Here is a 25,916-nt window from a genome sequence, read left to right as displayed (position 1 = left end):
GAATTTAAGTACGTGCACATTGCTTGAATGTGGAAAACACCTTAAGTCAGTGCTGAACAGCAACAGTACAAAATATCAGTTGAGTGAACATAGCAGGAGACCCACAATAGGTCATCACACTGAATTCAGGAAAGGCAATTTCTTCCCCAAGACAGTAAATCACAGAAGAAGCAACAATCTCACGCACAAGAACAGAAAACTCATCTAGCCCAGCATTCTATCACCAACTCTCAGCAAGAAGAAGTAATCAGGGAGAACCATGAGAGCAGCATGAGCAGACAGAGCCAGCTTTCTCCTGGCATATCTTCTCAGTTTGTGCTCAGGCTTTTGAGCTGAAGATCAAGCCTGGATGACTGTGCTTATTAACAGCCACTGATGGACCGACCCTCCATACATCTAACACTTACAACTTGTTTATGTTTCCATTTCCACAGCACTCCTTGACAATGAACTGCACATTTGAAATGTTTTGGATGGAAGAAGCACTCTATATTCATTTTCAACCCATTCTTGGCTTCACTAGGTGTCCCTAACTCGAATGTGAGGAATCTTTCCTTGTTTACTTTCTCCACTTCACTTTCAATCCCATGTACCTCCATTATAGCCTCTCCTCCTCCCAGACAAAGACTTCTCATGGATGTAATTTCTTCTATGGAAACCAGTTCTAACTATTCTTGTCACACTTCTCTGAACCTTCTCAAACTCAATCACAGTCATTTAACTGGGGTGATGAAGGTGGCATTTAGGATTCAAGCTGCAGGTGTGCTGTGAATGAATACAAGGGCTCTTATCTTCTCTGCTCTGTTCCTAACGACCCTTAACTTATTTGCCCTCTGGATCACTTCTGCACTTCAAGCAGTGGTTTTCATAAAGTTACTGCAACAATTTACAATCTCTTTCAAGAGCACGGGCCTTGAAGGCCTACTATTACAAACGCTTAAGAAAGAAATCCCCTTCAAGTCTCTTATTTTACAAGCAATACCATCAAACCCAACCTGCTGTGTTCTCACTTAGTTCTTAGATCCTACTTGAACGCAACCGTGAAGGTTCTGGAGTCAGCCCCACTGCAGAAACAGTTAAGACAACTTTTGAAAGAGCCCACAGAGGGTCCCAACAACCATTCAGTCCGACTGTGGTGAAACAGGTTATTTTTACAGGCTGGATCACGCTGACCTCTTGCTAAACAAGTGCGATCAAGCTGTGCTGTGAACAGCCTGCAACAGCAGAGCCATGCTGGAGATAACAGAACAGGCTGAAAACATTGAGTCAACATGAAGGATCACTGAGGGCAGATGGGACGCACTGAATGCAATTCTGTTCTTTTGCCAGCACAGCTGGCGTGCAGTTGCTACGACAGTTCTGCTGAAGTTTGCCCTACCAAAGAGAGATTAGAGTGAATTCACCTTTTACCTTTGTCTACGAGGAAACTCCACTTCACTGTCAACTTCGCCCTCTTCCTCTTCTGAGGAGTCATCGCCACTCTGGCAGAAAACAAAGGACAAGAATGATAGCACAGCTGTGGAAGAACGAACACACAGCTTCATGGCTGCCCCTCAGACCTCTAGGACAAAGTCACTGCGTTAGCAGCCTGCAACCAACTGGACAAAAATAGAACCGACTCAGACTTGGTCTTCCTTAGACATTATTTCAGGCAGTCCTAATGCTGCCATTTCTGAATTTGGAGAGATTGACTTAGAAATAAACTGGAAATACTTCAGGCACTGAGAACACAATGTCCTGGGTTTCACCCCAAACAGAAGCAAAGCAAGTAATTCACTGAAATCCACATAAATCATTGAGATGATCTGCCACTCTTTAGCTTTACTACTTCAACCTCTTCCACACAAGCCTACCCAGAGCAGCACTAGTGATGACATCCCTTTGCTGGTGGGTTTCACTAACTAGAAAACTTGAGTTCTGTTCCATTTTCTGCTTCAGGGAGCATAGAACCTTTTGTTTTCATTTTCCCATCTAAACACACACTCCCTGCATTCTTGGTTTTTCTACAGCCTCTTCTTGTCCTATTTAACCTGCCAAGCCCCAGTTCAGACTCTATCTTCTTGTAATACGAGCTCTTTCTCTTCTCATTCTGGGCTCCGAACCATACCCTTGGTTCTGGTATCCTCTTTTCCTTCACTCTTCCACCTAGGCTTAGTTTCCCTTCCCTTTGAACTCAGACCAATTCCTACCTCTCTTACCACTTGGATGGAAGAGAAGGAATAAAGAACTGTTTCTGTACAACTGTGCCATAATACCTTTTTGACTCTGGCAGTCCCAGGTCAGTGTGCTTACTGCTCATATATTTCAAGCAAATCTGCTAACCTAGACCCACAGCTTCCAGTCAAGGAGGATGGTGTCTCACAGCTGCTGCAAAGGGCCATCTCCCAAGACCATGGCCAAGGCTGTACTTCTATTCTGAGACGCAGCAGTGCTACAGATGCTCAGTGAAATGGCAGCATATTTAGCATCAACAAAAGAATGCATTTATCCCTTGCTTTGTTTTGAGAAAGGCTTGAAAACATTCTGAGACTGTTTCAATGACAAAGATTCAGCACATTTGTTGCAATTTTGGAACCTCCTGAGGCATTATCAAAGGCATCTGACAACTCTCATTGTTAGCACCACTCTCTGATACAGCACTTCTCAATAAAATTGATTGTAAAAGAATGCCCAGATCACAAAGCAAAGTTCACATTGGCACAATCTGTAAGATACAAGCTGTACTTGCAACTCTAGTCCTCTTTTGGTGGAGAGGGGAAAGAGGAAGCCTCACTTCTTCCTAAATCACCATGCTGTCCTTACCTTTTGAATGGGTCTTGCTTTGCAAGGTAGTACTGAGGAAGCCATGTGCTGTGGTGTGCCTAGAGCAGATGCTGACGTGCAGTTGCTGAAGTCCTCTTCCTCCATCTTCTCAATATACTGCGCGTTTTCATATAGGGAAACGGATGTTGGTGACTGAGAATGGCTCACTCCTGTTTCAACAGATGACATCTGTACCTGACCACTGTCCTCTTCCCTGCACTGGAGACAGGAGTTGTACTGATCTGTTTTGCAACACTCCCAGTGATCCTCTTTGCTCTCTTTGCTCTCTAGATTCCTCCGGCAATCTGCTTCCATGGCAGTGGAGATGAGGTCAGGGCTGGAACCAGACATCCGCCTTTGTGCATGGTTACTGAGCGGGCTCCGCAGAGCTGCTGCAGGGCCAAAGTACCGTAAGTTGTTTGCACAGTTGGCAATATCCTGTCCGTGGGCATGAAGCCGTGAGTGATGGCCATGGGGATGGCCATGGCCGTGCTGCTGCGGTAGACCGGGGTGATGAGAATGATTATGAGGTGGAGGTGGGGGTGCATCATCTTGCACAGGCTGGTTTTTCAAGATCCCTGCAAAATCGTTGTAGCTGCCTTTGCTGTTCCCTCGGCGGTGACGTGGCTTACTGCGGTAGCGACTTTTGCCACTCAGCGCTGACATTTTGGGACTTCCTGAGACTGGTGAGCCACTGGATGCTGCTTCTGCACTGGGTATGCCCTCTGACTTCAGCAGATCTGGTCTGAGAGACAGTCAGCAAAAGTTTAACATCAGGCCACAAACTAACAAACGACTTCATCAGCTTGAAGCCAGAGGAGAGGCGGCCGTAGCCATAAGCATACTCTGCTTTCTGTAGCCTACATGCCTCCCTGCTTCCAGCACTCTGACTTCTGTGGTTAGGTTCCTTTGATTCCCCCCACTCAATGCCCTTTCCGTTCAGCCCACCTTCCTGCTCTTCCCAGTATCAACCACATACTCTTCCATTCACTTTGATGATCTGCTCCTCAAACTGTTCTTTTCCAAGCCTGAGATCTCAGTGTAGGGCACATCTTCCACTATGTGCATATACAATGCAGAAAACAGACAACTTTCCAAAGAATCTCATTTTCTGAAAGTCATGCGGAGAGGAAATAGCTGAAAGGACAGCATGAATTCCCAAATCCTTATTTCATTTCTCAACAACGAATCCCACCTCCTTAAGGGCAGGCTGATTTCTACAATCCCTCATCCTGCTTACAATCATTCAAGTCAGGCAATATCTAAATGTTCTTAAATTGGGCTCCAGAATTCAAGACACAAATGAGATATACCTCCTAGGCAAACGTCATCACCTGTGAAAAAAGTCTTATGGACCAAACAGCTCCAGAGAGCTGCATAGGTAGAGGTGGAGGCAGGATTCATCCCTTCAACCTGAAGGTAATTAAACAGCTGTGGTTCTGATGATCAGACCAGGTCCAAGAGTGAACACTCCATTGGCCTGTTCTGTGTGGTCAAACTTGAAGTAAGCAGTTTGCTCATCTCAGTGGGGATCTACCATTGTTTCCTGGCACAGAATAAGGCTGTTACTTCTTACCGTTTAGTCTGGCTGCCTGGTTTATGAGAGACCCCTTTCTTCTTCATCAGCTTCTCCACTGTATTGGGGTGGATTATTGGTCTGACTGGGTGGCGTTTGTAAGTCCCAGGATATTTCTTTTCCACTGCTTGTTCCCTCCTGAAACATTTAGCAAGAATAAAGCAGATCAGTTCTCCTTCTATCCAACTGCAGCTCCTGCTGGACAGAAACACAGCTGCACAGTGAGCACACTGTGTGCCTGTTTCACAGCTATGGCTGGGTGCAACACAACATGCTGTTCTGGGAAAGGACAGTCGTTTTCTAAATTCTCTCTGCAGAGATCAGGCAGTTGGAACACAGCCCTGGTCTACAGTTCAGAACCACAACGCTTTTCTCTTTACAAAGGGGCCAAAGGATACCAACATCAAACGGAAAGGTGCCTTTAAGCCAGTAAACATGGCATAAAGATATGTGCACTAAATGGTCTGCAGTGCTCTGCTCTTAAGGGGTCTATCTCTGCCTGCCAGTCTTCTCTTTAGCCGTGGAATAATGTCAAGGAATACTAAATCTTTAAGTACTCCTATGTATTTTAGAAGTGAGGCATTGGTTTATGTGCAAACTGCCATGTGTGTGGCATGCCATTCTGCCCATAGATACATACTTTATGAGCTCCTTCTCACGGACCTCCAGCTGCAGCATAATAGCACTGAGCTCCATGTATAAGTTGTTGGCTCGCTCCAGCTTCCTCTCGTAGTGCTCACGGATATCCAATGCGTGCCTGGAAAACAGAAGACAAAAATCATGATTCCAGAGCCTGACGTCTGCAGATCAAGACAGGAGAATAAGGAAACAAGGCTGATGAAAAGGTCTTCTATGAGTCAAATTTGCCAGCAGTATAGCACTGTTTGTGAACCCCATATAGAGCTAACAGCAAATGAAAGTGACGAGCTTGATATCAAGAATAAATTAGAAATTCAGAAAGTGTTTAAGTCCCCAACGAGTGGCAACACTTTTTCATTAGGGAAGCTGCAAATGCCTCACATGCATCCATAAGCCCTTCAGCCAAGCCCTAATTGTCCTGTTTGCACAGAAGTCATCAGTTTGCATTTCATAAAAAGCAGTGTGTCCTTATGGCTATGGTACAATTGCATAATGCATCTCAAACCACAGCTGGAAAACGTGGCCTCTGAAAGCTTCCAAGGGCTAAGGAACATTGATGAACAACTACAGCAAGCTGGTTGAACAAGGCTTCCTTTGATTTCTCCAGCTTGACATAGTTGACATTCTACATTTCTCTGTCATAACTATATTTGCAAACCTGTATCACAGAAAATAACATTTTGCTTTCTTGAATAAACATTCTGCTTTACTTTTTAAGTTGATCTAGCTTTCACAATCAATTTCAGTGGGATGATAAATTGGATTGTATTCACTTCTCGGGAAACAAATAATCCAAAGAAAATGTCAGGGATGAGAAAGCTCACAGCAAACTGCAAGATGCATTTCTCACTGAGATCTATGCACTGTTATCACAAACACCAAAACTCAGAGACAAATATCTCCTGGTAAACACACAAGCCTTTGCCCCTCTCCTGCTTTGAGCAAACTGTTCAGGCAGCTCAAGAGCAGGAACAATTCCCACTGTTTCTCTATCTATAGCCTTCCACCAGTTACTCAAAGTGCCTGCAGGAACTGTGTGAGTTTCTGAACTCATGAGGAATTGAGGCTGCCTGAATTTATATGACCAGGAGCACCAAGCCCAGCAATCAGTAAGAGTAGCATGAAGGCTGTCTGGGGGCTGCAGCACATGATCCACAAGGAGAGGCTGGGGGAGCTGGGATCGTGGTGCTGGAGGAGAGAAGGGTGGATTGGGTAAGTGAGCAATAAACAGGTCTATCAACTGACCTCAGCTCTTCTCTTCGACGGCGAATCAATTCTTCATCTAGCCGGTGGATACAGGTTCCTTCGCTTTTAATCTTCTCAAAATGCTTCTTCACCTCTTCTCTCCATTCAGCCTAGGGAAGCAATTTACTCTGAGGTATTTGCAGAGGATTATGATCTCTGGTTGCACCAAAGAAAACATCATAGCACATCTAGTTTCAACAACTTCATGTTATATTTTCAATTCTGCACTCCAGTTTCAACATTTGAAATATATCTGCATTTTCTACCAAAAAAAAGAGATAAAAATAAAAGAAACTCCTAATGGTCTTTTCAGAGTCATTCAAGGCCAGGCTGGATGTGGCTCTGGGCAGCCTGGTCTGCTGGTTGGCGACCCTGCACATAGCAGGGGGTTGGAACTGGATGATCATTGTGGTCCTTTTCAACCCAGGCCGTTCTGTGATTGTATGATTTTCCTCCCTCACAGTTTTCAAAGGAAACAGAATGGCTGAAAACTTGGAAAGCTATACACATGACAGAGATGACTGTCAGTAGGATATCATAACTCTGCTTAATGCCTGAAGCTCTGATTCCTGCGGCTTTAAGGAATACATCCACTGTCTCTCATGCACCCCAACACCACATAGATACTCTGTACTGAAGGCTCAGTTTCATTCTCATTCTCACCCCTGGAGAAGCTGATAGCTTACGGGGTAGGGCTCAGAGGAATCTCCAGACCATATGCTTTTAGATCTTCCCTAAGAGTCCCCAGAGCACCTTCACAGCCCTATGATAGCTCTCTGTCCCACTGTCTGCCCTGCTCATCTTCACTACGAATAGAACAGTTCCTCCCAACAGTGTTGTGGCCTCCTGGAGCTGGGAGCAGAGCTTCTGAAGTCAGCAGTCTCAGAGAGGAGTGAATGAGATAGTTCCTGCCCAAAGTCAGTAGATGCCCTGGTTTGTGGAAGTTCAGGTAAAATATTTTAAAGCACCGATCATCTCTGCTTCTCCCCAGGAATCAAACTGAAATCACTGATTTTGACTTTGGCTGTACTTGGAGCAGTGTCTGAAACCAAACCCATGCAGCTATGTACTTCTCATGAGCTGCAGCCTGGGCTATTCCCTGCTTACCTGTGATTTGAAGTAGGTTTCCTGAGGAGTAGCCAGCACATCAGCAGATGCAATATCCAGGTGCATCAGTGTCTGTCGGAAGGAGGGACGATTCCGGGGCTTGCTCTGCCTGGAACAAAACAGATAAACACCCACCATGAGATAAGGTTAACATTGCCAGCTACTGCTGCCCTTCTGAAAATGCTTCTCACTGAAATCAGTTCTCTGGTGTAGCTGACAAATTAGAGCAAAGGAGCACTATTAGGTTTTGTCTTTTGCTGAATGCAAGTTCATTGATCTGACATGTTCTGTATTCTGTTTCTGGCTTGTGATGGTCTATCCTGCAGAAACAGAAGAGATGAAAACTCTCTAAAATAGGAAAACATCATCGCAAAGTGAAAGATAGAATAGAAAAGGAAACTGCTCCTCACTTGTTAGCCAAGAAGACACAGATTTCATTTCATTTTCCAATTAGTTTAAGTCTGTGGAAATATTCGATCCCATAGAAATTACAGGGTAATAGTTTACATCCAACAAAACAAGGTAGCTAAAAACACCAGATGTATTGACACAGTATGTGCCTGAGCCCACACAGTATTGTAACACCCCGAGCATCTGTGCAAGATCCTTCTAAAATAGAAATCCATTTGTATCTTTAAGCTTCAAGACTGAACCAGATTCAGAGTGCAGGACAAGAAACAGCTTCTCCAGACACCTCTCCCCTACAAACCTACTTCCACACACGTACACAGTGCTCAAAGCAGCACATGCTACCTCCTGCACCTTGCAGCCACATGTAGAAGCACTGTTAGGCAGAGCATCAGTCTCAGCACACATACTGCAACCCTGCAAACAGCTGCACCTCACGATCACGAGGGTAAAAAGGCATGTAAAGGATCCACAGATGCTGTGGCCTGTTTTCCCCTTTGTGCCTTTGGGAGGATGGCTGGTGTAACACAGAAGAGTGGGAAGATCACTTAAACTCTGTGTCAAGACCAAATTACATAGATTAAGCATTAATATATAACCTGAGACCAGGAATTTCAACTCTAACCTGGCAGGTGGAAGTAACCGAAAGCTCTTCCTATAGCTGTGTCACACGTGGAAGATCCTGATTTCATACTCAAAGTTTGAATTTCTCTCTGTCAAATAACAGTCACTTAAGAAGGGTTTTCATCGCTCAGATAAACAAAACTCCTTTCACTCTGCAGCCAGCCAGAGCCCTGCCCTGCCTGCCCAAAACACACACGTCTCTTCCCACCTCCTCTGAACTCCACATGTTCTTCTGGAGCACAGGCCTGCAGCCACAAGGAAGCAGAATCCAGAATTTTAACACCCGTTCTTGTGACAAGTGTGAGAGTATTTAAGAACCATATTATTTAAGAACCTTATGCTGTGGACTCCACACTCCCATCAGTTTCACTCCTAGGACCGAGCTGCAGGCCTGTGTGGGTTTCAGGCTCTTACCAGGTCTGCTTCATGAGGATTTTGAAGCCATCTGGGCAGGTGGAAGGAACAGGAAGGTGCAAGCTGTTGCTGCCCACTCCCCAAATGATGGCGGAGGAGTCCACATCTTTGTAGGGAATCTCTCCTGTAAGCAGCTCCCACAAAACTACTCCAAATGACCTGATGGAAAAACAAACAAGGAGAAAAACATCCACGTGAATTCAGTTCAACAGAAACACTTGGAGCTCGGAAACCTGTTGCTGAACCCCAAACAGCACTAGTTTTCCTATTTCATTGCTAGATTTTAAAAATCCTGAAAGCACATTACAAACTCTTCTGTATGCACGAAACATTACTCTTGTTAAATGAAGAGGAAAGTTAGCTCTTCCAAGAGAGACTTTGACTATTCTTACTGGTCCAAACAGATCACCTACTGCAGGATAGACAGATCTGATAAGACAGAGGCAAGAGAGCCACGGCTGGAGGGTTTTGTTTTGCTTTAATATGTCATTTGGCTTCATTTTCCCAGCCAAAAATTCCTTTGCTGTCCTCAACTGCCCACAACAGCCCTGGACGTTTCAATAGTCTGAAACTCAACGCTTCAACTACTGCAACACAGAAATGAAGAAAGCAACGCAACACACATGAATGTCAGTATCCAATGCACATAAATCTCATGTAGTATTTATTTGTGCTGGGAAAAAAAAAAAAAAAGAAGGTCAAAGAGAAAAGAAAAGAAGTGAAATCTGCCTGGGAATGAACTCCTATTACATGAGGTGAACAACCATCCATCAGAGAACATCTTCATGTGAAAAATGGCATGCTCTCAAAACCCAGGGATTTCAAATCACATGGAAGAAAGGGGGGGAAAAGGAAAAAAGTCAAAGAGCAGAATTTGAGCGTATTTCCCTCAAACTTCTCTGTGGGCTGCAGGAAAGCAGAGATCCCAGGTGGTTGGACAAGCTACCAGGAAACCTCATCTGGTTTCAGCTTTGTTATGATTAAGACCTGGCAAAGGATTTTCAAGACTCCTGATAAGATTATAGATTTTTTTTTTAAAGCATGCTGTGAAGGATGAGACAGAGCAGACATATAAGCTGCTTAGGAACTGTTCTCATTTGTTGTCAGCATTCATGAACATCTTTTTTACTCATCTAGAGGGAAGAATGGATGTCAAGGAGGAGTCTGAGCAGTCCCTACTGCTTCCACAGAAGAGGAATGGGCCAAAGGCACCTTTAAGTTTACACCGAAGAGCACCACCTCTAAATTACTCAGGAAAAGGAGTCAAGGAATGCTCACAATCCCCAGCAGAGCATCTGACACAACGCTCCACACAATATTCTTGAACCTGAGCCACCCTAAAAGGCAGAAAGCTGAGGGTAGAAGTACTGCAGCACTCCTCCTGAGGAGCCTGCGATTCAAATGGACGACAGGAGACAAACGGTGTATGTGTTTTCTTTCCAAAACAACCCAAGAGTGTCTCCCAGAAAAGCTGGCTCTGCTGTAGCCTGCTGAAACAAACACTGTGGCTGTAAAACAGGGAGAAGGGCATTTGTCCTGGCTACTACCATTCAATACGGAGAAACAACAAGGTAGAAACTGAGATGCAGTTCCCATGAAGACCCCAAAAACTGTGCAGTCATCCCTAAGGAGCTTTAAGGCTCAGTTCTCCCTCAAGCACTGTTAATAGTATGACATCTGCACGTCATTTCTCTCTGCCCCAGCCCACAGTTCAATGATAGCTCAGGGCACTAGATGGATGGAGAAAATAGTCCACAGCGGAGCATTCCTTAGGGGAGAAAAGAGTGCTGAATATATAGGGACTACGAAAACCAACTGGTTAAACAGAAGGTGAAGACACTCAGCTAAAACAACTCTCCTACTCACCAGATATCCACTTTTTCAGAAACAGGCTCATTGCGTATCACCTCCGGGGCCATCCAAGCCACAGTTCCCGCAAAAGACATTTTGGTACTTTTGTCACTGAGTTCTTTAGATGTACCAAAATCTGAGATTTTAACTGCATCCGTGTGTGTAACTAAAACACTGAAGGAAAGGAAAAAGAAATCAGCATTTGGCAAGTTCTCTTGCACTGCAACAGCCGATGGGAGTCTATTTCTTTTTAATCAACATGACCAACTGATGAAGGCATGCTGTTCATGATTACAGTACAAGGAAAAGCATGGTGCATTTTCACTGGTGACAGCACTCATCTCCTTTAGGGCAGTTGCCTTTTGTGCCTCAACTACTCTAAGTTCTGCAAGTCAAAAAAAACCCAATCTTGATAAAATTGTAAGTTAACAAGTCACCAAAAATTCCCTATATTTGGGTGCATTTTGAAGTTTTAGTAAAGCTCTAGCCAAACAAACCATGAATGTAAAATATTTTAAGGTATTCACAGGATCATAGAATGGCCTGGGTTGAAAAGGACCACAGTGCTCATCCAGTTCCAACCCCCTGCTATGTGCAGGGTCGCCAACCAGCAGACCAGGCTGCCCAGAGCCACATCCAGCCTGGCCTTGAATGCCTCCAGGGATGGGGCATCCACAGCCTCCTTGGGCAACCTGTTCAGTGCGTCACCACCCTCTGTGTGAAAAACTTCCTCCTAATATCTAACCTAAACGTCCTCTGTCTCAGTTGAAAATCATTCCCCCTTGTCCTATCACCATCCCAGTCTTGTCACGGGCTAACGGAACAAGAAACACCTACAGTTAAATCACAGCTGGGGCATGTTTAGTATCTGGAGACTTACTTTGGTGACTTGAGGTCTCGATGGATGATTTTATGAAGGTGCAGATAATTCATCCCACTAGCAATCCCAGTGGACCAATCCACAAGCAGCCGAGGAGTGACTTTCCGCCCCGCTCGCAAGACTTCGTAGAGTTGCCCATGTGCACAATACTCCATGATAATACAGTAGCATGGGGCTTGGGTGCAGACTCCCCTGACAAAGGAAACACACAACTAGTGAGGATCAGGAGAGCATGAGTCCCAGAGCAACTTGTAAAGGTGGCAATGAAGGGGCAGGAGAGCAACCTGCCTACCCCACCAGGGCAAGGCCATGCTAACAGCTCTCCTAATCGTTCAAGGAGGGGAATGCTTTCTCCACACTCTGCACAAAAGGAATCCAATTGGTGACAAGAGTGGGTTTCCTTCAATTTCCTACCTCTGTAGTTTCAGAGTTCCCAGTAGGCATTTTGCAAGCCTACATGCAAAGTGCAGCGCTGGGTGAAGATGGCGGCCACAGCTTTGTTTTCACAACAGTGATTTGAGAAAGGAAGCAAAGAATGACCATGCATTGTGCCCTACAGTCAGCTTAACTCAGTTCCTGGAATCACAAACGCCCAGGGCACACATGCACATACAGCTCTCCCCTGGACAGAGGCAGTGCTGGTACGTCTCTCACAAGCTCCACCACTTACTTGAAGGCAATGATGTTGGGGTGTTTGAGTTTCCGCAGGTGCTTGATGTCTGTTTCGTTCTGGTCTCTCACTTTCTTGATGGCCACCTCCTCAGCCCGGAACTTGCCCAGGAAGACAGCTCCCTGTGCACCACTGCCCAGCCACTGCAGCTCTGAGATCTCCTCAAACGGCACCTCCCACGTATCTAAACATAGGCAAAGGAACAGCGTAAAGGAGAAGGACCACAAAAACATTCCGCTGTAAGATCACACCAAGACAGCACCTTCCACTTCCCCTATTGTATCTCAAGGGGGATTTTCCATGGGTGGGAGACAGCATCTCCCAGCACTGAGATGCTCAGCCCCAGCAGCTCTTTCCTCCAGCTCCTCTCTGGCTACCCCCAAACTGTTTCTTCTCAGCTCCCTACAGGTAACACTGGGTGAACCACGTGGATGAGGCAGGCAGCAGCTGCTTAGCAGAGTGGGGCAATAGGGTGGCACTTTAGGGAGCAGCTCCTCTGCTCCAAAACTGAAGGGTGACGGTATCTGTTATTAATTACGTAACTGCACTAAAAAACAGAGATAATAAGAAACATACAATGTTCATAAATGACACCAGAAAAAGGTTTTTTTTTTTCCCCCCTTAGAAGGTGAGCAAAAAATAGTAAATAAAGAAAGCCAGAAGCAGCAGGTTGTAAAATCCAGACCAATCCCCACAGAGCTACCCAACATAGAGCACATGTACCATCACCACTCACAGAAACAGGTCTTTCCTGCACCAACACTGTGCATAGCAGTTGTCAGACAAGCTCGTAAAGCTTATAGGGCAGCTCCTTTTGGTACTGCTCACTGTTATCTGGATGTGGCCGGCATGGTCCAGCAGTGCTGTTTAAGCTGCTTAAAGAACAGCAGAACAGAAAGCTGCGCTGTCTGCGAGTCACCTTGAAACTACCACAACATCCCTCAGACATCGAGATGAAAGGCAAGCAATAATTCATTTCCTGCAACTCAATAAAAGCTGTTGTTTAGAGAATGAATTATTTAGCAACCGAAGCAACAGTGAACACATTGATTTGTGAAATAAAAGAAAGGTGTGCCTGCAGGGACCCATCGGGTCAGCACAAAGCCATCCAGCTGCAGTGGGACAGTGCCACTACTGATGGGAATGGGTGTCCCTAAGGCTCCTTGGGACTGACCTGACAGCCTTCCCTGCAGCAATCAGCCCCAGTAGTGCCTCCTGCTGTGGGCACAGGGAAGGAGAGCCAGCCCAGCACCCGTTCTGCCCGCTGAGCTCTACAGCAGTGCTCACCTACAGCAAAAACTCCTTTTCGGTTCTGCAGGGCAAAGCTCAATCCTCAGCATAGACACGGGTCTGCTATTATCCAATGTGAGAAATACACTGCTACCACTGTCCTGGTCACAGGGCATCCATGTATTTCTACAGCAGCCGTTCTTCAATGAACAATTGGGAATTTAATAAGGAGTTCTTTTTGTAAGGAAAACAATGCATTCATAGAGAAACTCAGAGATGTATTTCTACCTGTCAGCCACCTTGTTGCTGGAAGAAGTAGCAAACACAGCTGCTGTTTTGTGTTCACTGGTGAGCAGTGTATTTACATGGGCAACACTGAAACTGTTCCTTCATACTGAAATAGCCATTCCTTCCCACACAAGGACACTGCCTGTCCTGGACAAAGCACGCAGCACTGTCACTTACTTCTCTGCTGTACCCCAGTTGGTGAGCAGCAACAGGTAAGCAGACTGCTAAGCCCCAGGAGCCCACATGGTCTCAGTGTTACCTGTTATCACAGAATGGTTGGGTTGGAAGGGACCTTACAGCCCACCCAGCCCCAACCCCTGCCATGGGCTGGCTGCCCCCCACCAGCTCAGGCTGCCCAGGGCCCCATCCAGCCCGGCCCTGAGCACCTCCAGGGATGGGGCACCCACACTTCTCCAGATGCCAGCACCTCACTGCCCTGAGTAAAGAATTTCTTCCTAACATCTAATGCAAATTTCCCTTCCTGCAGTTTAAAGCCACTCTCCGTTGTCCTATCACCAGACCATATAAAAAGTTGTTCTCCACCTTGTATATAAGCTCCCTTTGAATACAGTAAGACAAAAGTCCCCCAAAACCCTCTCACTGCATGGAACATGGCTACATTTTGGGACAGCCATGTCCACGTTTCCCATAACACAACAAGCACTGACACTTCCCAGGGAGGCTGAGGCTGCTGGAGAACATCAATGGACTACACATAGTAGAACATGCAGGTTTGCACCAACTACAACCCAAACCGATCAATTAAATATATATAGAGAGATATAAGTATATATACTGTGTTATGTATGTGTTCTCTGCTGCACCCAGGAACCACTCCTAAGGACAACAGGCCGACAAAGGTCAGTATTAAAAATAGGCATACAAAAACAAGTGTTATCAGCTGAGGCTTCCAGCAGCAGGGAGGCAATGCACTGTGCTACCAGCATGGAATGGGTCATGTTCCAGACTTCTCCAGGCCTAAACGAACCTGTGGGACACTTCTCAATAAAATAAAGCATAATAAAGGTAGGAATTATGCAAGAGTTTGTGTTTCTAAGGCGATTAAGAACCACTGGAGCAGAATGATGGTAATCTGTATCCCAAGGGAAGCAAGGCAGGCACAACCCGAGCCATCCAGCCCATCTACTGGAAGCAAATTTTTGCTGTTTGCCAGCACTGGCACCAGGATGAGCAGCAGTTCTGCTTGGTAACACTCACAAGCAGACAGCAGAAAGCACCTCACTCTCCAAAAATCAGTACAGTGTAACCAGATAGCTCAGAGGAAGGGAGGTGAAAGCAGCAGAACAGCCTTAAAGCAGGGGACAGATCATCCGGACAAAGCCAAGGTAGCAGCCTAAGGCTGTAAATGAGCTCCCAGGGGAAGGGAAGGCCACCCCAGCACCTCCCTGCTGCTCCAAAGGCCAGAGGTGCTCCTGCAGCCCCTACTCCAAACAGGGAGCACTACAGCCTCGGTGCCATCCGTCACCAACTGGGGGCTGGTATGCAGCTGATGGAGAGTACAGACATGGTTGCAATAAGCAGAATGAGATCGCTTGGAAAACAGAACCATAGATTCATTGAATCATTAAAGTTGGAAAAGACCTCTGAGATGCCCAAGTCCAATCGTTAACCCACCCCTCCATGCCCACTGCCCACATCCCTCAGTGCCAGGGAGGAGGTGGTCCCGCCACCTCCAACCTTCCCTGACACGACTTAAGGCTGTGGCCTCTCGCCTATATATCAACGTCAGAGTATGACAAAATCCTCAAGTTTTAGCAAAAAAATCTGCTTCAAGTTTATCCCTGGACAGCAGCAGTCTAACAGCAGAGCTCTGGCCAAGTGCACGATTCTGAAGAAAAAAAAATACATTTTGGCTCTCCTTTGTGGCAGTAAAGACTTCGTGGACACAGCTGAACCACACAGGCCACACACAGCAGACCCAAAGCAATCCTCATATTGCTACATCTGTGGCTATTCCAAAGCTGCTTCCCAAAGCAGAGTCCAATGACAATTACAGGCTGCAGGGCATCCACTGATGTGTGGCTCTGAACTGCCATGGCTGGGACCAGCCGTGCCCTTCTGCAGCATAGCTTTGCAGAAGCACTGCACAGAGCTGGGGATCAAGATGAACCTGCAGTGTCACACTCACGAATCAGTGCGATTTGAAATAGCAGTTTTCAGTAGTGAGGATTGCACAGAGAAACAGTTTCTTGCTCTAAATACCGTAAAGATCCATGTTCCTCATTTCTATGCAAACAAAAGAGAATGAGAAAAATCAGGAGCTGAAAACAATGAATTATATATATTCATTCAGAAGCAGTACACATACATTAGGGCTTGCAATGGTAATTTTGGTGTAAAACTGGATCGTGTTGTTTTTTAAATATACATACAGTGTGGTAGTGATACATAAACAAAACAACGTCATCTCCTTTGAAAGCCTCAGCTTCACATCAAGCAAACCAAACAGCACAATGCTGACAGGGTGGTAGCATTCTCTGGATGCCATGGGGCTGCCCAGCAGCTGGCTCACCTCTACAAGGCACAATGCAGCCAGCCCCTGCCTCTTCTGAACCTCACTGCACACCAGTTTGATTTATGGAGCCAAGCAGGTGTGACGTACTAAGTTTACTACAGGTGGACATAACTTAGAGCCAACTTGGCAATAGGGATTCCAAATGCAAGGAAACTGCTGCTCAGCACACAGGTTTGACACATGGGGCTGCTGCCGTTCTGCAAACAGAGGTTCCCTGCTTGGAGTTCAGATTCACCCAAAATGCTGCTTAACAGTGCTCTTACCTCTTATCTTAGGAAGCGTTCCCCAGCCAAACCAGGGTTGTAGGAACCACTGCTGGGTTTTCTGACCCAGCTTATAACCTGATCTTATAACTTGTCTACACCAGAAAATCATTTAATTAAAACTGAGTCATGGCCACAGCAACACAGGAGATTTCTACCCCTCAGTAGTGGTGGTCAGGCTGTTCCCATTCTCAATGAGCAGACATCTCACCCATTTCAGCTCCTTAATTCCAGTGACAGCTTGTTCTTTTCCCATCTGCCACTTCCCTCCCCCTATGCCAGGGGAGAAATTGGACAGCAAAGGCATAGCATAATCGGCTCTTAAGCTTTCAGCAGCCCCTAAGGATACATGTATGCAATCGTTTGGGACATATCCTACTCCCAAATTACATTTTTTGTACATACATACATTTATTTTTTAAATGTAACGTGCCCATAGAGAAGAAATACTCCTGCCATTTGGCAGTCAACTGGAGACAGCCCTCGTGCACACGCAGCAGTAGTGTACGTCAAGTTCATCTGGCACAGGGAAGCTGCAGAAACAAAGCAGTTGGTACAACCCCATGTTTGCCACAGTTCTTTTGACCTTCACTTACAAAAATACCTGGTTCAGATTCAGACTTCGCCACAGCAGTCCAAGGGCCTGGTTTAGAACATGCAATTGTTCTTGACTTCATCCCTGGAAGCCTTTAACACTAACAGCAAGTGTAGGCTGTGAGGTGCAAGATCACTCTCTGCAAACACATCACAGGGCTGTATGTGTAGACACACACAAAGCTGGGAAGAGCCCCAGATTGCTTTCCTCATCTTCGCACATTGTCCCAGAAGAAAGGAAGGCCTTTCCCCACTTACCTTGCTGCTGCAGTTTGTAGTCTGTGGAGTACGCCTTGCCTATGATGTTCCACACAGGCCTGAGACAGCCAAAAAGTCCCTCCAGAAACCCACCACTCCCACTGCCTGATCTGTTGAACTGCACTTTAACATCGTCCGCCCCGCTGTTGCTCTCTCCATCCATAGTGCTCCTGTTGCCCTGAGGAATGGCTGTTTCAGACTCATCCTGCTCTCGCAGCTGCAGCACGCTGTTCTCAAATTGGTCCCTAGAGTCCTCACTGATGCTGGTCAGCACGGCCGCAGTGACCGGGCTGCTCATGTTGTCCATGAGGTCCGTCTGCAGCAAGCCCTTCTCACGCATATCCTCTATGAGCTCCGGGGATGGGTGGTTTCCAGTAGGCCCACATTCGTCGTGTAGCCTACACAAGTCTTTATCCTCACAGAAAGCTTTGCTGATGGAGTTTGGAGAGGAAGACAAGCTCAGGTGATCCTGAGTGCTGGCCATGATGCCGTGAGTGTGCATCAAGGAGATGGGCTGAGCTGGAACTTAGAGAACAGGGCAATTCAGACGTGATGCAGGGAGCCAGTACCTGCAACGAGAGCAAAAGGAACAACTCTCAAATTTTCATCTGAGTATTTTTGCTACATGCACTTTAGTAGAGGGAAGCAGATAATTAACAAGGTTAACCAGCCATACCAGACAAGTGTTGATTCTTCATAAGCAAGGACTGCCCTGAAAGAAGCAAATAAATTATTCCAGCAGAACCTCTGCTCACACAGTACTCTCAGTGTCCTGGAGAACACGCACCAGTAGTGTTACACAAACATCTGAAGGTCAGAACTGTGCCACTTCACAGCACAGCCTTCATCAGGCTGAAGTTGATCCCCAGGCGTTGCCCAGCTACAGTCTGAGTGCCATCAATGGCCCTGAGTCTGGTGCAGCTCACAAGCCCAAGATTCCTCTGCAAACCCCTGAGATGAGGCACGAGAGAAACAAAGAACAAGGAAGAAGTTCTTTACTGACAGAGTGACAAAGCACTGGAACAGGCTGCCCAGAGAGCTGGTGGAGTTTCTTTCTCTGGAGATATTCCAGCCCTATCTGGACACCTTCCTGTACGACATGCCATAGGGAACCTGCTCGAACAGGGGGTTGGACTGAGGGATCTCCAGAGGTCTCTTCCAATCCCTACGATTCTGTGATTCTATGACACAGTGTTCTGAACCCACCACGGGATGGTTGGTAGCTGCTCCCCCCAGCCGCAAGCGGTGGCCATCGCAGCCCTTCAGTTTAATCTGCATACACGCTCAGAGACAGGGCCCCTTTTTCAAGGTCCTCCCATCTCTCTTCTCTTGCTACATGATCCACCACAAGCCCTATTTCCACAAGCCAGCTCTGTGTCACCCCTCCTGGGGGACGGCCCAGGTCACCCCGTGCTGCGCTGGCTGCTCACTGCCCAGTGCCTTCCTTGGGCAGAGCCACCCCTGAAATGCCAGCCTCTGACCCTGCATCACAAGTCATTAGGCACATGCAGCCTGGAACAGAACAAAGTCCACTTTTATACTGCATATAAAATTAATAGGGGGGAAAAACGGCAGTGAGAGAAACTACCTTGTTAAGAGGTAAGATCAGTTACACCGGGTGCAAAGTCCTGAGCTCTGCAAACAAGCACTGAAAGGAAGAACGAGGTGGCCAGGTGCATGCAGCCAATCAAGAGGGAACAGCTCAGAGCCATAATTTCTCAAGATGAGGTCATTACAGAGATGAAAGATAAGAACTTCAGCTCGGTATATGAAAAGCTCGCGCCCTGGGCTTCAGTCCCACTTCAGCAGGGGAAGTAGTGAATGGGAACAGCCAGGAGACTGTTCCACATGACCTCCTCTCCCCTGTATTTCCACCTGATCATAAGGGTGCACATCAAGGCTTTGTCAGAAGGAAGTTATTTACCAAGAGAGTGGTGAGGTGCTGGAACAGGCTGCCCAGAGGGGCTGTGGATGCCCCATCCCTGGAGCCGTTCAAGGCCAGGTTGGATGGGGCCCTGGGCAGCCTGGTCACATATTAAATGTGGAGGTTGTTGACCCTGCCCTGTGGTGGGGGGGTTGGAGATTCATGATCCTTGAGGTCCATTCCAACCTGGGCCGTTCTGTGGTTCTGTGATGTCATTCTGGTTGTAAGTACAATTCTTCAGCAGAATGCAAAATAGGAAGCAAGGCCAAAATTGCATCAGAGCCCATGCCAGTAAATGAGCTAACCTAAACTTGTACGTAACCCTCCAGAGCTGGTTAGTCTGGACCTATCCACGAGCAGCATTACAATGAGTGCCTGCTTGGTGTGGGTGCTGTGGGGTGCCTGCAGCAGCATGCTTACTGCTCATAGATGTTATACGATCACAGACTTTGCTGATGACACAAAGAAGGAAAGGGAAAAGTTTCAAACCTGAACAGAATTGCAGAAAAGCTCCAAACCAACTCCAGCTCAGTGCTCCTGGGCACTGCTGACTGCCAGCAGCCTGACAGGGACAAGTGAATCCTTAAACAAAAGCGTGACCAATGTCCCTACAGAGGAATCTGCCCTCTGTAACACAGTGTGTTCAGCGGTATGAATTAAACAGTCTTCATTTCACCTGCAAGAAACCCCACAGTAAGAGCCAAAACAAGAATTGAGGTGATAATGTCCCAAAGAACCTGACATCTGGTTAACACAATACACTAGCTGAGAAGAGCCAGGCTTTTGCTGTTACCTCTGTATGCAGTTTTCTGACTTCAGAATGCTTTACTCTGTAGACTTAGCAGACAAAGAACAGCTTTCCTTGCACACATTTCACGCTGTATAAACACCACGTAGTCAAGGATGTTTGAGATGCTTATGATCTGTATGTGCCTCCTTAGCTTCTACACCAAAGAACACAGGCAAGTGGCATTCTCCTTCTATCTTAAGGCTGCTTCTGCTGTAGCAGCCTCCAAGCCAAAGCTGAGAGCCGTGTGCATGCGTAGGAGGGTTGTGTGTGTATTGATGATACTCACATTTCACAAAGTGCTTCCGCAACTGCAGACTTCGAGGCAGAACCTCTGACTTAAGCTCTTTTGATGAGTTCATGCACTCTGCAGCAGGCAAATTTGTTTTATGTCTATAAAGGAATTTAAGGCTCAGAGTAATTTTGTATAATCCCAACTTCTTGTAAGTGAATCCATTTGCTGGCACAGCTTTTCTCCCAGTAAAACCTCCCCAAACACAAGCAGGGCAAAGCACCCCTCTTCTGGGAAGAATGAGGCTGCACCTCACCACGCCAAACAGCCTGAATTCCTACTGACAGCTATTAGAGAAGTGACAGAGTAAGCAAAGCAGCACCAGCGTGGGTGAATCAGCGATCACAAGACATACTTTCACGATGCCTGATATGTGTGTTCCCTCTGGTAAGTGTTCTCACACATGTACAGAGCTACCTGCACAACCTGAACATTATGACAGTGTCAGAGCAATGGTCCGGTTGGAAGACATGGCCGAGTCAAACACGTCTTGCACAAGCTACAGTCAAGTCTCTCCTGTAAAGAGCTGTGCTAAAACTCATACAGCAGATCTTAATTCCAGATACATCACACAGAACATCTTAGCATTCTGTAAAGGTTGCCCAAGGAGGCTGTGGATGCCCCATCCCTGGAGGCATTCAAGGCCAGGCTGGATGTGGCTCTGGGCAAGCCTGGTCTGCTGGTTGGCGACCCTGCACATAGCAGGGGGTTGGAACTGGATGAGCACTGTGGTCCTTTTCAACCCAGGCCATTCTATGATTCTATGAAAGGCTGCTCGAATACAAAGCAGTCACCCCTCAGTTTCCTAATGGTACATACGTGCATACATGTCTGGTAACACTGGACTGGTTTCCTTCAAACACTATCATATCACGGAGTAAAGAGCATTCTATGATTGCACATCCATTACAGTAGGTAAAGGCAATTCTCTGATGCACGCTAAAGGACTAAATAAGGCAGAAGCTGGCTGACTGACACGGGGCAAACCCTACGGTCAGAGGGGACTCCTGTCCATACCACCACTTACATCCACACATTGGAGCTCCCTTACATTTTCCTGGTACTCAGCATGACTTTCTCCAGGCTACATCACGTACAGCAAGGTAAGTATCACAGAATTGTAGGAGTTGGAAATGACTTCTAGAGATCACTGAGTCCAACCCCCAAATGTAACCGAGCATATCCTGATGCTTCACGCAATGACTTTGCCTTCACTTCTCCATCTTAAAAATAAAAAAAGTGTTTTTTTTTTTGTTAAAAATCATGCAAAGCTTTAAGCTAACAATGAACCAGCCCAAGGCAACAGCTTGTTAGTTCTGTGGTTGCTTTTGTTTGGGTGCTTTTGGTGTATTTTGGGGGAGGAAGGAATGAATCTCTGCCTGTTCCTTCAAGGAAGCTCCTCGATCACAACACACATCCCATCTGCGTGAACTCCTGCCACAACCCAGCCTTATTTTCGAGTATTGCAACCATGACGTTGCCAAAACACCATTAATTTCTGATAAACCAGCTGAAAGCACTTCATCTGACCCACCTGAGATTTCCCAGCTGTCACTGCAGCAGCTCTGATCTCAGCACATTTATGCATGTACCCTTGCTTGCTCTACAAGAAAGCAGCAGATTTACCTGGGTAAACAGAAATGTTGTCACATTGTTGGTTTGTTTTTGTCTCCTGTGCTTTTTCCCTGTAATTTCTGGCTGTCGGATAAATATTCCATGACTTCTGTACCTTCTGCAGAACAAGACTGGACTGTGCACTTTTAATTCCTTTCTCTGGTAAATATTTGAATGCCATCTGAACGTAAGATGATTGCTGTTGGCAGACATGGTATTTTCTGAGCTACACGTGTTAGGGTTTACAACTCAGCTATCATACTAAGCACTTAGTAGAGTATTTAACATAGCCATGGGCATTAAGCAGGTGAAACCTGGACACGTAACTATGCCACATGTACCATCACAACACAAGCCTGAACTCCTGCATCTACTAATTAACATTCACCTTTATTCAATACACTCAATCCCTCCCCAGTAGGCGCTCAACATTTTGGCAAAATGATTTTACAGTTGTAACGTCCTTTTGTCTGTCACCACATCAGTAAGACGACTCTGCCTGGCTTGCTGCTCTGAACTCTTTCTGACAATGACAAAAATAGTACAGCATTCCAGCCAAGAATTATTCAGAATGACTGCATTTGAGTTCTGTGCCTCGAGCCAGCTGGAGGTTTGCACCTCATCTATTCCAGCTCAGCCTGTCAGGGCTGAAAGAAGCAGCACCTAGACCATACCATAGGAAAAAAACCCAGACCAGAATGACATAGCCATCTATCTCTGTTTCCTGCTCTGAGAACCAAGACAGGGATCTGCAGGCAGGTAAATGCCCCTAGCACACCCCAGGCAGTCTCCCCACAGTGCACACCGACACACAGTGCTACTTTTCCACTCTACAGCCCACAACACGTTTTTCCTGCATGAATGTGTCCAACCATTTTTCAAACAAGAACGCTCTGGCATCTGCTATGCTGCACCAGGAAGGTTCGTAGCTTCACTTTGTGTTGCATAAGGTAACACCACGTACCCTTTGCAGCAACCCCCCCACCTGCTTGTCACTCTCCTCAAGCAGTCAGCTCTTCCCTGACACCTGAACCCTTTATCTTCTTAATGCCAGCTGCCATTTAATGAACCATCTCATCCTCCACTCAACATCTATTTCCAAGCCTGAAAATCCCACTCCACCCACTCATTCACCCCGTGAAAGTTGCTCTGCATCTCTGATCACCTCTCTACACCTTTCCCACTTCTCCTACATCATCTGAGAGGCGGGGGAGTAAAACAGCACTGAGAATCCCCAGTGTGGGCACCCACAGAAGCGTACCGTGACATAACGACTGCTTTTGTTGTTCATTTCTTGCCTAACCATTTCTCCAGTGCTGCCTTACATGCTGGTCCAGAAGCTCAGCTAATTTCCACAGGTCTCTTACATCCTTAAGATCTCATACCTTGGCAGAAAAAGACAGTTTGGAACCGAATAGAGGACGTTAAGATTAAATTTGTATGTAATCAGCACTAAACGTGACTGCCATTTTATCATCCAAGTTTATGAGATCCATCTGGTACTCCAGATCCATTGGGTCTTACCCCGAGAGCCTTACGTTTGTTGGTGGATGCTCTTGCTTCAGAATGATCCCAAATGACCTGGACACAGGAAGCAGAGGTGTAAGGAATATGAGGAGTGCGACCTCCAGAACCCAGAGCTGACAACTGCTGTTAGCAATAAAATTCTTCTACATTACTCTATTTATCCTTGCTCTTATTTCAGGTCATGCAACCAACTACTTGTGTGTGAAAGGGTGTGCCTGGTATTCTATAGCTGTTCAGATGATGGTAAGCAATCACATCAAAATCCCAACCAGTTGCACCAACCAGACCCCCTTTTCTCAAGTTTTCTCGTCTCCAAAGAAATTTAAAAGGGCATTACTACACCTTAAGATCTCTCTGACTGATCACTGCACAGGCTGTCCATCTGCACTGGGCTCTCTGCACAGGAAGGAGTGTTTTAACTCCACAGACACCATTTAAGCCAGGAACTCCTCCACCAAAAGTTCACAGATGTGGGGGGTGGAGAAGGTGCTTGGTTTGGAAGAAGAAATCAGGCAGCCACTTCTGGTTTTTGGCATGATGAACAAACAAAACAAACAATCATCTGTGTGAACAAGGCAGACAAAGAGCCAACCTCCACCCCGGCCTTGTATTCAGGGAGACCTCTCCAGCCGATTTCAGTGGAAGCCAGATTGATTGCTGTTTTACCTGCTAGCTAGCCAGCTTCCCAAAGCACCGTTTATGAAATAAGCAGCTTACATAACTGTGTATTTTCAGCACTACATACATAAATGCTTCCTCTATCCTGTGTAAGGTATTTTTGGATCTCCTAAAATGCTGCTGTGTTCTTCCAGGGCTTTGCATTCTTCTGCTCAGAAATTGCATAATCTGATGCCATAGGAAATAAGTGATGTTGCATAATGACTCTTACATTCACTGCAGGATTTTGGTACTACATTTTTCTATAGCCAAGCAGCCAGCCCTTCTCTGTGGTTCTAAATTGAGGCCGACAGTTTTTGAAAGAAGGATGGTTACCAACCAGCTGCCCTTGGAGGACAGGGCTGGGGGGCAGGAAAAGGACTGGCAAAGGAGGGACCACCCCATACCGTGCTGTTACAATGACCTGAACGTGATGATGTGAAATTAACTTTATATGCCCATGGACTCTACATGTGATCTTGACAATGAAATGGGAAAGGGGTTTCTAACTCCACTGTAGTGCCAAGAAGCCATTCCTGCCGTCCCTACAGTCTCCTTACCATAGAAGAGCGATGGCATCTTTCATCCCCCTCCCTTTTCCCTCACCACACAAGCACAGTGGTGACAGATTGATGGCTGGATCTTAAAGGTCTTTTCCAACCTTAACAATTCTATGATTTCCAACAACTGCTATAGTTGCTTGCACGTCCCGAGCTACGCGCATCCATCAAAGACAAAGGTTTCACATACACTGCTTCAACATCCAACAGACCACTGATGCCCTCTGTCACAAACTCTTCAAGGATGCTGTGCAGCATCCAGCTGCCATAGCAGGCTAAACACTGATTAGCCTTCAATACCACTGAATTACTACTGGAGTCCATCTTGGATCAAACTTTAGAAGTGACCTTATGCTGTACACACCTCTTTTATCTTAATAGCTGCCTCGACGGTGCAAAACACCCCTGAAAAGCCAGTCACAGCTTTCAGGGCCATTTCCCTCTCTCCACCCTTCAGAATTCTGCACATTCCTACCTCATTAAAGATCCACGTGACATTACTAATTAAGAATAAGAAATTAAAGGATTTAAATTCAAATATTTCACGACTACAAAAGCCAGGAGAGATTCAGAGTTCACAGAGCCCTTGACAGCTTCTCTGGCATTGCCACGTGAAGATTGCCAAGTACTACCAGTGGGCTGAGCCTTGTAATTTCCTGTACAGAACAAGAACATCATATTTTCCTCCAAGGAGCAGTGTTAAGATTAATTAATGTCGGAGAGATGTTAGCGGATGAAGATCAATATGCAAGTGCTATTTTCAGGAATCCTATGACTGAATCAAACTCTCACTTGAATTCATGTGAGACATCAGCCCAGACTCAGGTAAATTCACTCACATACTTGTTATTATTTTTGTAGTAGGTATGAATTATTCAACATTTGCAAAGCATATTTGACATAAAAACTGTACGCAGCCTCCTCAGCACCATGAGTTTACATGATTCACGCCCAGCATTAAGGTAACTAAACAGCTGCAGATGAAAACAAAACAAACACTGGGGCACGTGCAGAGCTTTGGCCATCCATCACCACTACAAGTGGTGGCACCTGATGGGGAGAGCAGCACACCTGGAGGAGCAGGCAGCTCCCAGGGGAAGCAGCAGCACTGCGCTGTGCTTAGTGAGCACCACGGCACTTCCACAGGCAAAGAGGATTACTCCTCAATAG

At 46.2% G+C, this 25,916-nt stretch overlaps 1 protein-coding gene across 34 annotated transcripts in view; it reads right to left on the bottom strand.

The window, feature by feature from the left end:
• MAP3K13 (mitogen-activated protein kinase kinase kinase 13) overlaps positions 1–25,916 on the bottom strand; it is a 64,906-nt gene that overhangs the window by 4,994 nt on the left and 33,996 nt on the right. For 30 of the 34 annotated variants that reach the window (XM_046898783.1, XM_046898789.1, XM_046898782.1 and 27 more), the window contains 11 exons: positions 17,386–17,954; positions 12,217–12,400; positions 11,547–11,738; positions 10,682–10,840; positions 8,816–8,974; positions 7,370–7,478; positions 6,263–6,372; positions 5,019–5,135; positions 4,379–4,516; positions 2,803–3,547; positions 1,411–1,481 (listed from right to left, as the gene is read on the bottom strand). In XM_046898783.1, coding sequence (XP_046754739.1) covers positions 1,411–1,481; positions 2,803–3,547; positions 4,379–4,516; positions 5,019–5,135; positions 6,263–6,372; positions 7,370–7,478; positions 8,816–8,974; positions 10,682–10,840; positions 11,547–11,738; positions 12,217–12,400; positions 17,386–17,887 — 2,486 coding nt within the window. In that variant the 5' untranslated portion in view covers positions 17,888–17,954. Of the gene's footprint in view, positions 1–1,410; positions 1,482–2,802; positions 3,548–4,378; positions 4,517–5,018; positions 5,136–6,262; positions 6,373–7,369; positions 7,479–8,815; positions 8,975–10,681; positions 10,841–11,546; positions 11,739–12,216; positions 12,401–12,952; positions 17,955–18,591; positions 24,214–25,916 lie in introns of those variants that run through there. The other 4 variants (XM_040706162.2, XM_046898795.1, XM_046898794.1 and 1 more) reach the window with 3 other exon arrangements.

The sequence above is a fragment of the Gallus gallus genome, chromosome 9 (genome assembly GCF_016699485.2).
Source record: "Gallus gallus isolate bGalGal1 chromosome 9, bGalGal1.mat.broiler.GRCg7b, whole genome shotgun sequence".
Taxonomy (NCBI): Eukaryota; Metazoa; Chordata; class Aves; order Galliformes; family Phasianidae; genus Gallus; species Gallus gallus.
Note: the sequence above shows the minus strand (reverse complement) of the source record. Positions and strands in the feature narration are given on the sequence as shown.